General features: G+C 43.5%; 1 protein-coding gene across 2 annotated transcripts; it reads right to left on the bottom strand.

Moving 5' to 3' along the window:
- Nucleotides 1–238: 238 nt before the first annotated feature.
- Nucleotides 239–14,478, bottom strand: LOC124002200 (serine/threonine-protein kinase VRK1-like). Of its 2 annotated transcripts, none has more exons than XM_046309544.1 (13): nucleotides 14,338–14,478; nucleotides 12,408–12,567; nucleotides 12,170–12,225; nucleotides 11,779–11,848; nucleotides 11,073–11,160; nucleotides 9,703–9,811; nucleotides 9,335–9,427; nucleotides 6,952–7,084; nucleotides 6,363–6,483; nucleotides 6,212–6,270; nucleotides 2,565–2,740; nucleotides 820–913; nucleotides 239–733 (listed from the first exon to the last, which is right to left on the bottom strand). In XM_046309544.1, the coding sequence occupies exons 2-13, from the start codon at nucleotides 12,565–12,567 to the stop codon at nucleotides 543–545; spliced, it is 1,350 nt and encodes a 449-aa protein (XP_046165500.1). In that variant the 5' UTR covers nucleotides 14,338–14,478; the 3' UTR covers nucleotides 239–542. The 2 variants fall into 2 exon arrangements, with proteins under 2 accessions (XP_046165500.1, XP_046165497.1); XM_046309541.1 differs by having other exon boundaries at nucleotides 820–916.
- Between the last annotated feature and the right edge of the window lie 39 nt (nucleotides 14,479–14,517).

Genomic DNA, 14,517 nt, shown 5'->3' on the forward strand with positions numbered 1-14,517 from the left:
ATGTCAGGAATCGTGAAAAACTGAGTTTAAATGCATTTGGCTAAAACAGCTGTGATTTACAACCTGATAGCCTAATATTTTTGGGACTACCAAGAAATGTATTGGTGAATTAAATTTATTTTTTTATTTTACCTTTATTTAACTAGGCAAGATCAGTTAAGAACAAATTCTTATTTTCAATGACGGCCTAGGAACAGTGGGTTAACTGCCTGTTCAGGGGCAGAACGACAGATTTGTACCTTGTCAGCTCGGGGGTTTGAACTTGCAACCTTCCGGTTACTAGTCCAACGCTCTAACCACTAGGCTACCCTGCCTGAATCATGCATTGAACTGCATCCATCTATTCTGCCAACAATGCCTTAGTCTACATCATGGACTGTTTCATCAAATAGAAGCTATTTTAAAACCGATAAAGTTTATTTTGTAGCGTAAACTGGGAATTTGACTTTTTTTTGTCTGATATTATGATTGTTTGTTTCATATCTGCAAAGTAGTTCAAATTAAAGGGTGGCAGGAACATAGAATGAGAAGTACAACTCAACTCATTCTGATTCTAATGGGTCTGCCTTTTTCTTGGGTCTACCTCTGCCTCTCTTCAGGCCAGGAGTGGTCTGTGTAGCCATCTCCACCAGTATCTTCTTGGGGCTAGCAGCCTTCTTCTTCGGGCTAGCAGCATTCTTTTTAAGGGTCGCTTTCTTCTTGGGGATGACTACCCTTTTCACTCCATTCACCTCTGTAGGGAGAAGATTACAATTTCAAAAAAGTGAGATTTAGCCTGAAGAGAGAGGCGGGGAGAGAAGGAAAAAAGGAGATTCTTACCTTTCTTTTCAGCTTTTCTTTTCTTGGCGGGAGTGCCGTCGGTCTCGTCATTAGCCTCTCCTTTATAATCTACCACTCTCTTTCTTTTGGGAGTCTTCTGTAAGGAGAGGGAAAGATAAGAGGGATGAGAACAAGTGCAGAGAGAGAGCAACAGCAAGAGAAACAGTGAGAGAGAGCGAGCGCAGTGGTCAAATCTCCCAGTCCGCTTGCAGAATCCTTGGAGAAGGCCGAAATCAAACATGAAATGAGAAACTCTGCTTGGGTACACGACGACCGAACGTTTACATCTGCCTAGAGCCTTGTGTGACATCTGAGCAAATGCAATTATCACTGCCATCTCGCAGAGTAAGAAAACCTTCTACGGGAATAATCCATTCAAAGTACAAATTAGTCATGGAACCATAATTTATCTAAATAACAACAATGGTCAGCGCTAATTCTGTTTCTCGGGTCATCATTTAAGGCATCTGGAACTTTCTTTGGGGTCAAAGTTGAGATTTGATGGTTTAGTAACTGACAAAGCAGAGCTGTATCCGTACTTAGTGAAGTGATCCCTTTGGTACCATTTTCATAAACTATGACTTAATTTTTTCCCCCTTGTACAGATTAAAGACTAAAACGAGATAATAACTTTGTCCATGAAATCATACCAGCCGAGGAGGAGGCGACGAGAAAGATGCACTTAACGACAGCAATCAAATCCTCCATCTCTCCTTCCTTCCCTCCTCCCTTCCACCTTTCCTCCATCTCTCAGACTGTATAATGAAAGCTCGCCCCTCTCTCGGACTTGAACTATCACTCACCCAACCCCCCCCCCTCTTCTCTTCTCTTCCCTCTCTCCTCTCTGCTGACTTCCATTTTGCCAATTGCTACCTCATGATTACCAGCAGACCCTGCTGAGCTGAACAGATTGGCTGGATAATTACATACAATAACGGCAGTGGGCAGGTAACCCTCAACTGGCATGGGCCAGCTCCCCGGTGGCACCTTCCATATGCAAACGGCATTGTGGGTAGTGCGAGGAGGGGGGAGGGAGAGGGGAAGAGGGAGGAGATCCCTCCCTCTGCCGTGAGAGCGGTGCGCTGATTGCGGGGCCGCGCCGACACCAAGGTTACCGTGTCAGCAAATTTGTGATACATTAGCGAGGGATAAACACAGGTACTCAGACCTGTCGGATAAGAGGGATGGAGGGAGGGGGGAGAGGTAGAGAGAAAGGAAGAGGGGAAGATAATGAAGAGAAGGGGAGAGGAGGAGGGAGATTGGTAAGATGGAGAAGGGAGGGCAGAAAAGGGAAGGAATTGTGAGAATCGAGTGAGCGGGGAGGAGAGAAATGGAAAAAGGCTTTTGAGCTGGTTGGAGGAATCCCAGTGTGGAAGCCAGAGTAATGTAGAAATGGCTTTGAACAGCAAAATGAAGGCTCTGTGTGTGTGTGGTTTGGGTGTAAAAACACCAATAAGCAGCGGTCAAGGTACATCTGTTAAAAGCATCACACCTTAATTGGATTTGAAAATCAATGCACTTGGCAGCCATTCACACTAACGTGCACAATTAGTCTGGGATCGTGCTCAGGCATTTTTACATTTCAAATGGCTTTTAACAGGTAAACACATTAGGGGTGGTTGAAATGGGCTCCGTTTGAAAGGCCGGGCTTCAAAAAGGTCTGGAGCGTGCCAGGTTTTAAACGCAGAGGCTACCATGACCGCACAGCAACACGTCTTTCTGTGTTGGGCTCTTTGTGGACCGACCTCGACAGAGGACAATGGCCCGACTCCGTTGACCGATGAGGAGAACTCCAGCTTGTCGTCATCTTTGGCGCCGATCGACTTAAGCCCCGCCTCCAGAATGGACCGGAGCTTCTGATAGGCCGGCTTGTCTGTGTAGCTTAGAGTCTTCACCTCCTCCATAAACTTCTGAAGTTCGTCTAAAAAAGGAGAGGAAACAATAGATATTGGGGGGGGTTTAGATTTGAGCCTTACGTTTTAGGTCAGGAGTCCCCGCACGAAGCAAAGATTGAAGATAAAGTTGTATATGAGCTGCGCTGCTTACCCCAAAAAGAATGACTGAAGATCATAACATTAGAGACATTGTGCACACCATGAAAATACAAGTTTGATATTAATAACAGCTTAACTCAATAGTTAAGCCCCGGTGTTTCAGCTGCTTCCTTCCTCAAGGGATGCTGTCCAAAGCAGCACCATCTCCAGTATACAAAAAAAAAAAGAGTTGATTTAGATGTTCTATTTATGGTAATCTCTACTGAGAGGGTCACACAGATTTAAGAACACATTTTAGGTGCGTCCTATCCACAATTAAAGGTAGCTAGCTGCAGTGGTTTCATTTCTACTGTTCAATGAAGCACACAGTAGAAAATAGTACGAGGCAATGAATTTCTACCTGATTCCCAAGCTGCTCCAACAACCTTGTGATAAAAATACAGTCATCCAACACAGAGAAGAAACAATGTACCATATTGAACCAAAAACAGACAAACTAAGTCAAATCAACGATTCACAACTGACGATAAACTGATGCTCTGAACGCTTGTTATCTAGGTGTTGATCCACCTTGACGCAGACGACACCGTCCAGTATACATCTGGCCTTTCTTTGGACACTGTGTTAACAAACCTCCAAACGAGCTTCAATGCCAAACACTCCTTCCGTGGCATCCATCTGCTAGTAAAACTAAATGCATGCTCTTCAACCGATCGCGGCTCGCACCCGCCAAGCATCACTACTCTGGACGGTTAGAATGTGTGGACAACTACAAATACCTAGGTGCCTGGCTAGACTGTAAACTCTCCTTCCAGACTCACATTAAGCATCTCCAATCCAAAATTAAATCTAGAATTGGCTTCCTATTGCGCAACAAAGCCACCTTCACTCTCGCTGCCAAACATACCCTCGTAAATCTGACTGTCCTACCGATCCTCAACTTCAGCGATGTAATTTACAAAAGCCTCCAACACTCCACTCAGCAAACTGGATACAGTCTATCACAGTGCCATCCGTTTTGGCACCAAAGCCCCATATACCACACACCACTGTGACCTGTATGCTCTTGTCAGCTGGCCATCGCTACATATTCGTCGCCAAACCCACTTGCTCCTGGTCATCTATAAGTCTTTGCTAAGTAAAGCTCCGCCTTCTCAGTTCACTGGTCACCATAGCAACACCCACCCGTAGCACACGCCCCAGCAGGTATATTTCATTTCACTGGTCATCCCCAAAGCCAACACCGAAATATGCCGCCTTTCCTTCCAGTTCTCTGCTGCCAATGACGATTTGCAAATTTTTTTTTTTAAATGCTGAAGTTGGACATATCTCCCTCACTAACTTTAAACATCAGCTATCTGAGCAGCTTACCAATCGCTGCAGCTGTACACAGCCCATCCAACTACCTACCTCATCCCCATATTGTTTTTATTTACTTTTTTGCACATCAGTATTTCTACTTGCACATCATCATCTGCAAATCTATCACTCGTGTTAATCTGCTAAAATTGTGATTACTTCGCTACTTTTGGCTTATTTATTGCCCTACCTCTGTACTCCATTTGCACACACTGAATATAGATTTTTTTTTCTATTGTGTTATTGACTGCACATTGGTTTATTCCATGTGTAACTCTGTGTTGTTGTTTTTGTCGCACTGCTTTGCTTTACCTTGGCCAGGTCGCAGTTGTATATGAGAACTTGTTCTCAACTGGCCTACCTGGTTAAATAAAGGTGAAATGAAATTAAAACAGAATAAAAAAAAATAAAAAAGGTGTTAGCTAGCGCACTTCCTTCCAGTTACACTCCTCTACCCGCATTCCTTTCCCCTCTCCTAATAAAGCCAGCACTGGCACTTTGACCTTGGGGCTAAGTCAAGAGAGAGTGAGGAGGAGAGGATAGAGGGATGAGGAGAGGAAGTGGCACGGTGCGTCAGCCCCTCTTCCTTCTGCTCCGTTGCTCCCAAACTGTTGTTTACCGCCTGGGTGAAAGCTAAAATAAGTCACACCAAACAGAATTAGTGATGATGGCGGACAACAGAACCATGATGGCTCCACTGCAGTCACCTCTCTCTCTGGGCCGTTGTGATGCGTTGCGTGTTGCTGTACGCACAAGACAACAGCCCGCGGAGAAATCTCTCCTTCTGTCACACTGCTGCCACAAAGCGCACAGAGCGGGCGCTGCCACATAGGGATCAGAGGAGAGGAGGCCGACAACAGTAGGCGGAGAGGAGGAGGGAGGCAAGGCCCTGGCTTCAGGATTAAAGGGACAGTTAAACTCCCCAAGTCAAAGTTTGTTTTAAGGCCCAGCGCAGTCAAAAAACATGATTTCACCCGAAACATTTCCACACTATGAAGTCGGAATGATACTGTAATATTGTGAAAATTATGAAAATGCCCTTTAGTGTAAGAGCTGTTCGAAAAGACGGCCTGAAATTTCAGCCTGTTTTGGTGGGATGGGGTTTTGGACTGCCTAGTGACATCACCAGAAATGAGTTAATAGACCAATGAGAAAGAGTGTTCCATACCTCTCTGCCAGTAACAGCTAGTTTTCAGTTTCCCCCCAACCCACTCCCAGACAGTCGTAGCAAAAGTCTTGCTTGAGAAATTGCTCTTTGCTAAGAAGCTATTTTTGTTTATTTTTGACCACAATTGAAAAAAAAGAAAATCACAGTAAAGGTACTTCAATGTTAACTAAAAATGATTTGATGTCGAGATAAAAACAGCTGCATTGGACGTGCTCCTACTTCAGATAGAATTGTCTTGTCGACTATGGCCCCCATGTCCATATTCTAAAGGTGAATGATATGTAGAGCCAAATTAAATATACAGGCCTCAATACCGTACGAATGGCCCACAAATCATTCAAAAATAAAATCTACAACATATTTGAAGCGTTTTCACTCCAAATGGCTAGAAAACCTCAGTGAACACTCTAGCCGTGCCCCATACTGACTCTCACCTATGCTTCACACTGATGCACTCAACACATATGTAAGTTCACGGCATCACAACAAAGTTAAAGTGGAAAGTTTTGTTGCGGTCGGAGAATTAGCGGTGGTGCTAATGAATTAGCATTCATTATGAGGGAATCGGCAGGTCCCATTATTATGGAGTGAACAGCCACTCTCCTCTCCTCTGTGTGTGTGTGTGATGAAGAAGTGCTTCAGTTCAATTAGGGCTGGTTGGGGCTGTGAATGGAACAGAGGCACAGGGTGTAATGTGGAGGGCTGAACTCCCAACACAGGTGTTCTCAAGGACCACAGAGAGTCAGTCAGTTCAGCTAGTAATGACGACGTAACTGGCAAGTCCCCACAGCAATATGGGCTTCGACACAAAAATGAAACTGATAGCAGGGACGAGTCCAAAATAAATAAAAGGTGAATGAAAAGACCTCACCTGGCTTGTCTTGTGAGGAGAAACATTGAGACATGAAGTCTGTGATGTTATCTCTGCATCTGTGAGGGGGAGAAAAAAAAAACTTAAGAGGGATGTACGCACAAGCACTTGTGCGTGTTTTGCACATGCAGGTACGTGTGTGACATCTTACCGTAGTTTTGAGTCTCTGACGTAGAGGGAGTCTTTCAGCTTGTCTTCCCAGGGCAATTTACTACAGAGCCACTGGATCATACAGTACCCCAGGATCTCCAGATCACTCCTTCTACAAGGTGCTGGAGACATACAACGGTTGAGTTGACCGATAGACACGAAACTCTGGACTTATATTTGCCAACATAATCAGCGATGGAGCTGTTGAAATCTGCCCACGTAGGTGTGCATTACAGCAGTTGTTGTTGTTGTTATCCAATTTCAAAGCGTATTTGGCTGTCACAACGTTGCATAGCAGAAATGGGCATAAACGCGGGGATATTTCAACACAGCTCGCAAGCTTGAGTCGCCAACCATTAAGTGTCTGTGTGTCCTTGTGTTTCCTCCTCCCATCGAAAACGACTGGTCGCTGGTAGCTAGGTGTAAACGGCAGGTTATATGCACCTTAACCGCTGGTAGCTAGGTGGTGTTGATACAAGTAAATCAACAATAAAAATAAAATAAAAAATCTGTTTCAAACCATTTCCCCCGCCAACATTTGCTCCCAAATGAACGTGCCCCTGGCTTGGCTAAAGGCGAGGTGTACTTACAGACTCCTTTGTGTGCGTCGATGCTGGTGAACTCGATGGTCCCGTCGTGGCACCTCTTAGGGTCCTCCTTGTACTCCTTCAGTATGCCTTCAGGAGAGTACCTATAGGCCAGCCCATAATCTACTAAATAAACCTATAGGGTTGCAAACAAAAACAGACAAATTCATGCATGCACACACGGACACATATCCAACCTAAGGAATATACATGAGATGGGCCTAGTATATTACTAATAAGCTGTACATGTGTGTGTGTGTGTGGGGAGAATCACCTGGACTACAAGAATAAAATAGAATAAAATCCCTTTCGATAAGATTCGATAAGCATAAAGATACATGGGCTCCGATACAGGAACGATGCGTTATACAGTAGATTGAAATGATTCAATAAGATTTGATAAGCATAAAGATACATGGGCTCCGATACAGGAACGATGCGTTATACAGTAGATTGAAATGATTCAATAAGCATTAAGATACATGGGCTCCGATACAGGAACGATGCGTTATATAGTAGATTGAAATTATTCAATATGATTCGGTTTGATTAGAGAACAAATCGATGCAATTTGGTTTGATGCACTAACATTTGTTGCACAAACACATTCATTTCCTATTCTAAATTAAACATCTGATGCTGATGGAGCTCATGAGCTGGGCCTCTCTGAGCTAGATCTGTCTTGAGCTGACTTCTGTGTGTGTGTGATGTATGGTCTATGTACTACGTTGAGCTGAGCCATAAGGGAGACTTGGCATATACCACCCCACTATAAGAGTGTGTGTGTGTGGGGGACAGTGTAGCCTGTTTTTTTGTCCCCCCCAATTTGGTTCTGAAATCACCTAATTAACTTGTCATTTTGGCAGATTAAGTGTTTAAGATAATAAATATTGATACATTGCTGTTTACAAATCAGTTATGACATAGCCAATGAGTATATAGCACAATTTTGGATTTCACCCCCCCCCAATCTCAAAATCGAAGGGTTTCGACCGACAGTTTGGAAGTTCTCCTCTTGCTTCAGCCATGCAGTGCACTTTGCAATAATGATAGCTCATTATACATCTAAAAATCACCATACACACCGACTGTTTAAAGCAAAATTACCAACGCTGCTGTTGACGATGAACCTGATCAAAATAAAAATAAACCCTGTTCAGCAGCTATAGCCAGATTACAGTTGTTTCCGGTATAGCTTACTTTTATTCCGGTAAAACACACTGTTCATCGGCACATAAGATAACAATAACCTAGCAAATGACATCGGTTGTCACTCGACTAATAAAAGCCCAACATCACGGAAGTAAGTTTAGCACTTGAACGCTAAAGGTGCCACGCAGACGTGGAAGATCAGGAACGGGTCTCCAACCTGGCGTTAGTAAGCACGCGAAACTGGGCAGGGTGCGCAGTTTCACAAGGGCATGGACATTGCCTGGGGATGTTTGGCACGCACGCAAAATGACTTGTAGATCGATGACAGTCGACACAGTTACAAGCAGTTCGACACTGAGCAGCATTTTCGGGAAGGTAGAAAGAACGCAATATGAGCAACAGCAGCAATTCCTAGCGGTTTTCTGGACAGACGCGTGCTACATTTGGATAGGTTTGGTTTCCACGGACCGATGCGCATCGGCGAATCGTGACATCCGTACAAAGCATATAATACTAGTCATGGCTACAGTACAGAAAGTTAAACAAATGTTTCCAACAACTGCAGGGAGGGAGAGAGTAGGCAGATTGAGAGAGAGCTAACACTGAGACTCCCAAGGGTCTGCTTTCTAAATTGTCATTTAAAAATAGCACTTTAATAACACACCATGGATACATTATTAATCTCTAAATTAAATATTTGCCCCTGCCCCCACCTTGTTTGCTTGAAAGATCTCTTACCAGTCATCTAATCTCTCCCCTGTTTAGAGGAATGATGAACACCTCCCATCACCCTCTCCTCTCTCTCATTTGTTTAATTGAATCTAATGAACCAGTGGCAGGAGCATAATCAAATAAATAAACATATCCCTTGTTTTTTTTTTTCAACTTAGCTACATATCGGGTCAAAGGAATTACTTCCCTTGAAGAGGTAGAGACAATCATTTGAAATTGTACCCAGACTGAGAAATAGGCCTCCCCCCTGAAACCGTAATCCACTACACACAAAGCACATAGCTAGCTAGGCTACATAGCCCTGATAATATAGTGACCAAGTATGCGAGCCATACCACTCCCGCGGTACTATCACACCTGATTGAACTAAAAACTTAACATCAAGCCCTGGGCTTAATAATGAGCTCAAAGTCAGGTGCGTTAGCACAGGGCCAGATCAACAACAAAAAAAAGGTGCCAATCAATGCAGAGTGAATAGCAGACAGGTGGGACAGCCGCTGACCTGATTGGGGTTGTTGTGGCTGAGGAGGAGGTTGGATGCTTTGATGTCAGCGTGGACATACTCATGCTCATGGATGTACTCCAGAATGTCAAGCTACACAAGTGAGCGGGGGAAGAGAAGTCAACAAAAAATAGCAAACACATTATTTCCTGAGATAGTAGTGCATAGGCAAACAAAATGAGCGAGAATTTAAAAAAATGTTAACAACACTCAAGACACAGTAAATGAGATAAACAGCCAACATTTTTTAAAATTATTTTTTAATAGCGTGAATGGAATAAATCAATGCTTTAGATAGCTGTAGTTTTAGTCCCCCCCCCCGTGGCTCGATTATCTACAAATCGGCAGTTAAGATGACTAAAACTCACAAGTCTCAGTCCAAGCTGCAGGACCAGTTTTCGGGGGAACCTCCTCCCACTCTCCTCAAACTTCTTCTGCAGGTCTGTCCCAAACCGGTCCATCACCATGAACCTGTACCTGGGAAGGGAGGAACCAGAGGAAAACAGATTCAGGACGCATCCCAAATGGCACCCAATTCCTATAGTGCACTACTTATATGGCACCCTATGGGCCCTGGTCAACAGTAGTGCACTATAAAGGCAATAGGGTGCCAATTGGGGAGCACCCAATCGCATATGTTAATCAATCAACATCCCTTTCTTTGCAGCTGGAGAAGTGGCGGGTTGGTTGGACATTCATGAATGCATAACTTTACGGGTGTCCGTAAAGTAAACAATTGCTATGTTGGTTCAAAGCAGTGTTGTCACGATACCAGAATTTTGACTTTGAGACCAGGTTTAGTATCACAATAGTCGATACTACCACGATACTCGATACCAAAATGACACCACGGCGAAACAAGAAAGTGTATTTGCCAAAGTCATGGAATGGCACTTGATCTACACACATTTTTTTTAGTTCAATATCACTACATGAATGTATGCATTAATGAATCAAGTATACAACTAATTTAACATTGGGTAAAAAATAAACAAAGTATATAACAATATAACATAGTCTATTGATAAACTGGGTATCTCAAGATGTAGCCTAGGCCTTTTCACAATGCAGGTGGATGCATATTAAATAAGAGTGTGTGCAGGCATTGAGTTATTGAGCTTGTTTTGGCTGATTTCAAATCAAAATGTTATTTGTCACATGCGCCAAATACAACCCTACCGTGAAATGCTTACTTACAAGCCCTTTTCATGGGCCTACAGATGAAAAACAATATTTCCATTCAATTTGGGACTTATTTTCAATATCTTCTTTTATAAAAGTGTGTGCTGTCTCTTTAAGACCCATGATGGCATTCACACACACAGTTCCAGGCTCAAGCAAAGATGATTTTGACTGGGAGAGACGTGAGGCTGGGGAGATTAAGTGAATAAATAAAGTTTTTGGTGACAATCAGCTTTGAAAATCAGCAATATTCTGCGGACAGGGTAGAGCTAGCAATGAGTAAACGGAGCAGGCACGGAGCCCTAGCGCTATGAGGGGGACATCGTCTGCGTTGATCGACTTGATCCTCTCTCGATCAGTAGATGACTTGAGAAACATTTGACAAAAGTACCGAAAGTAACAGAAATTCTAGTGCCAAACCGTTTTTCATGTTACACTATCGAAAAAAGTACTAAGGTTTCGGGATATTGTGTAACACCTAGTTCAAAGGTATTTAAATGAGACTGCCATCAAAGATACGGAAAGAACCAGGTTTTAAAAAGGCACTAGTCAATACCTGTTCCCTCCTTTCTCATGCAGTCCAGACCCCCAGTACTTTGGCACTCCCAAATACTTTGTCTTGTGAGACTTCATCCAACTCTGAACTACAATACAAAAAAAAAATGGAGAACAGTTGTAAAAAAAAAATAATAATACATATGAAAAACAGCATAAATACTCAGCTAAAACAACATCACAACATGCTAAAAGAGAGTCACTTGTTAAGGGTTAAACCATATGACTGCAAGTGAAAAGTAACAGTGAGGCCAATCAAGATAGTATTATTTCGCCGGTCATACAAATGCTTCCAAACACACTTCCTAAAACTTGGTGGTGGTGCTCAAAGTAATGAGAAGGATAATTCCATGGGAGGTGAGCCAGAGGCGGTCGCAAGCTAATCTGCTACTGGGACAAATATTTACCAACAGACACCACCATATTCCATGAATAAAATATGAGCCTTCGTTCCTTAGTAATATAACAGTTAATTGTCAGGGGAGATTGACATTTGGATTGTTATGATATAAAATGCAAAGTTGTGGCCTTGGGGCGAACGCAGGAGCCAAAGGCACCATGTTGGAAAGTGAAGACCTCACTACATGGCCCTACTACTTCACTTATTTAATTAAGAAAGTTGTTCATTTCTCTAGTTGTGTTTGTTTGTTCCAGTGTTGAGGGACCGCGTGGGTGTGCAATCACGAGTGAGGGAGTGGTATGCATACTTTGATCCGGCTTGGCAGCTCGCATGTAGAACTTGAGCTCTGAGAACAGTGGTCCGTTGTCACTGGGCTCCTAGATGAAGGGGGGGGGGGGGAAACCAGGACAGTTGACCAAACAGTACAGCTTTATTCATCCCATTTGTGTCAGTTTATGACAGCATCAGGAGCATAAGATCAGTTAAGCTCATCCTGGAAACACTATACAGAACATGCAGCATAGGTAAGCCTGGAGTCATGCAGGGTAGTCAGAGTATATTGTCATCAACTGTACAGGCATACAGTAAGGATGCTAGATGTTTCCTTTGTCTTACATGTACAGGCATGAGATAGAACTGAGGCCAATCAGGCAATCATATACAAAAAGGCTTGGATTACCAAGCCAGAGTTGTCTTACCACTTTGATGACATATGGGGCACCAGCACCAACCGTTTTAGATGAATTCTTATCGGCTGTAAAACAATAACAGACCTCAGACTAGCCTAGAGTTTAAAAGGGAATGGGCTGGAAATACATATGCAAGACATGTAGTATTCCTGATCTTCTGAGGTCAGCAGATGAGGAATTCCCCGATCAATAATCAATGAACTAGCCTAGATGTGTTTTATAACCCATGTTGCCATGCCTCTCTTACCCAGATAGAGCAGTCCGAAGCCGCCCTGTCCAATGGGGGCTCCCAGTTTCCAGGACTTCTTGCCAGTATCTGTAAGTACTTCTCCAGGGGGGAACTCTTCAGCAAGCTTTCTCTTTTCTGGTCCTCTGCCCTTCCCTGCTGCCTTGGCTTTAGGGGGCATCTGGAGGGACAGGATAGAGAATCTATGCAATCTAGTGATACATCTAGCAGATGTAACAGTGCTTCCTTCAACAAAACTATCTTGCCACTGCCAGCCAGTAAGGGAGCCTGGCTCCTCCCAAAACATATAGCTTGTTATAAAGCTAGCAATGCCTTAATTTGACCTTCACCAACATTTCTTGAATGTCTTGGTGAGGTTTGAATATGATGTGTAAACAGCATATCACATGATACTTCACTTGAGTGGCAAGCGACTGAATGAAGGTAACCAATAAGGTAGCTAGCACATCGATTACTTCTGGCTCATCGAACTACCTAGCTAAGATACATTATATATACAAAAGTATGTGGACACCCCTTCAAAATAGTGGACTCCGCTATTTCAGCCACATCTGATGCTGACTGGTGTCTAAAATCGAGCACACAGCCATGCAATCTCCATAGTCATACATTGGCAGTAGAATGGCCTTACTGAAGAGCTCAGTGACTTTCCACATGGCAACCTCATAGGATGCCACATTTCCAACAAGTCAGTTTGACTAATTTCTGCCCTGGTCAACATTGTAAAGTGGAAACGTCTAGCAGCAACAATGGCTAAGCTGCGAAATGGAAGGCCGCAAAATTTCACATAATGGGACAGCCGAGTGCTGAAGCGTGTAAAAATCGTATGTCCTGGGTTGCAAAACTTACTAGAGTTCCAAACTGCCTCAAGAAGCGACGTTAGCAGCCGGACACAAACCTAAGATCACCATGCATAATGCCAGGTGTCAGCTGGAGTGGCATAAAGCTCGCCGCCATTGCACTCTGGAGCAGAGGGAATGCCTTCTCTGGAGTGATGAAACACACTTAACCATCTGGCAGTCCAGACACATTTGGGTTTGGCAGATGCCAGGAGAACGCTACCTTCCTGAATGCATTGTCCCAACTGTAAAGTTTGGTGGATGAATAATGGTTTGGGCTAGGCCCCTTAGTTCCAGTGAAGTGAAATCTTAACACTACAGCATACAATGACATTCTATACGATTCTGTGCAACAATTTGGGAAGGCCCTTTCCTGTTTCAGCGCAACATGCACAAAGCGAGGTCCATACAGAAATGGTTTGTCGAGATCAGTGTGTAATAACTTGACTGGCCTGCTCAGAGCCCTGACCTCAACCCCATCGGGATTAATGGGAACACCGACTGCTAGTCAGACCTAATCTTCCAACATCAGTGCCAGACCTCACTGATGCTCGTGGCTGAATGGAAGCAAGTCCCTGCAGCAATGTTCCAACATCTAGTGGAAAACCTTCCCAGAAGAGTGGATGGAGGCTGTTATAGCAGCAAAGGGGCTCCAACTCCATATTCATGTCTATGATTTTGGAATGAGATGTTAGACGAGCAGGTGTCCATATACTTTTGGTCATGTTGTGTAGCTTATTATCGTCAATCTAGCCAGTTTCACTCACCAAATGGGGCGAGAGGGTTTTTCCTATTTAGCTAACGTCAACTACTAGTTGGTAGCAAAATTTTGCGAACTTAAACGCCAATATCGGGTAAACACGCGTGCATACGTTTGAAAGATTGTCAGAACATATAGCTCGTTAGCTTAACTATTTTGCTAACGTCGTAGATACATTAGCTATCTGACATTAGCAAAAACCTTGCCTTTGGATGATTAGATCGCAAAACCCAGCGTTTCCATGATAATCGTGTTCTTAAACACGGTATATCAATATATCTAAACAAAGGCATTGGATTTCACAGGTTTATAACATAAACCTTTAACAAACCTCGTTGACTTTGTTGTTAATTCCAAGCTATACTCGATGCTTCTCAAAAATTCCCGCATTGCAGTCCAACCGGAAATCGATTGGCGCATTCTGCAAAACTGCTCAAGCCTATTGGTCAGAAACACTTTCCGACATTTGCATATTTACAGGGGTGCTGGGAAATTACGTTCTAAATCGAAT

Source organism: Oncorhynchus gorbuscha, linkage group LG17 (genome assembly GCF_021184085.1).
Source record: "Oncorhynchus gorbuscha isolate QuinsamMale2020 ecotype Even-year linkage group LG17, OgorEven_v1.0, whole genome shotgun sequence".
Classification (NCBI taxonomy): domain Eukaryota; kingdom Metazoa; phylum Chordata; class Actinopteri; order Salmoniformes; family Salmonidae; genus Oncorhynchus; species Oncorhynchus gorbuscha.

Bases quoted from the DNA above. Each gene is read 5' to 3' on its own strand.
- LOC124002200 (XM_046309541.1), bottom strand. From the start codon at position 12,567: ATGCCCCCTAAAGCCAAGGCAGCAGGGAAGGGCAGAGGACCAGAAAAG. The intron at 12,226-12,407 runs GTAAGAGAGGCA...ATTGTTTTACAG, and splicing joins CTTCGGACTGCTCTATCTGG to CCGATAAGAATTCATCTAAA. The intron at 917-2,564 runs GTCGGTCCACAA...CTCTCCTTACAG, and splicing joins GGCCATTGTCCTCTGTCGAG to AAGACTCCCAAAAGAAAGAG.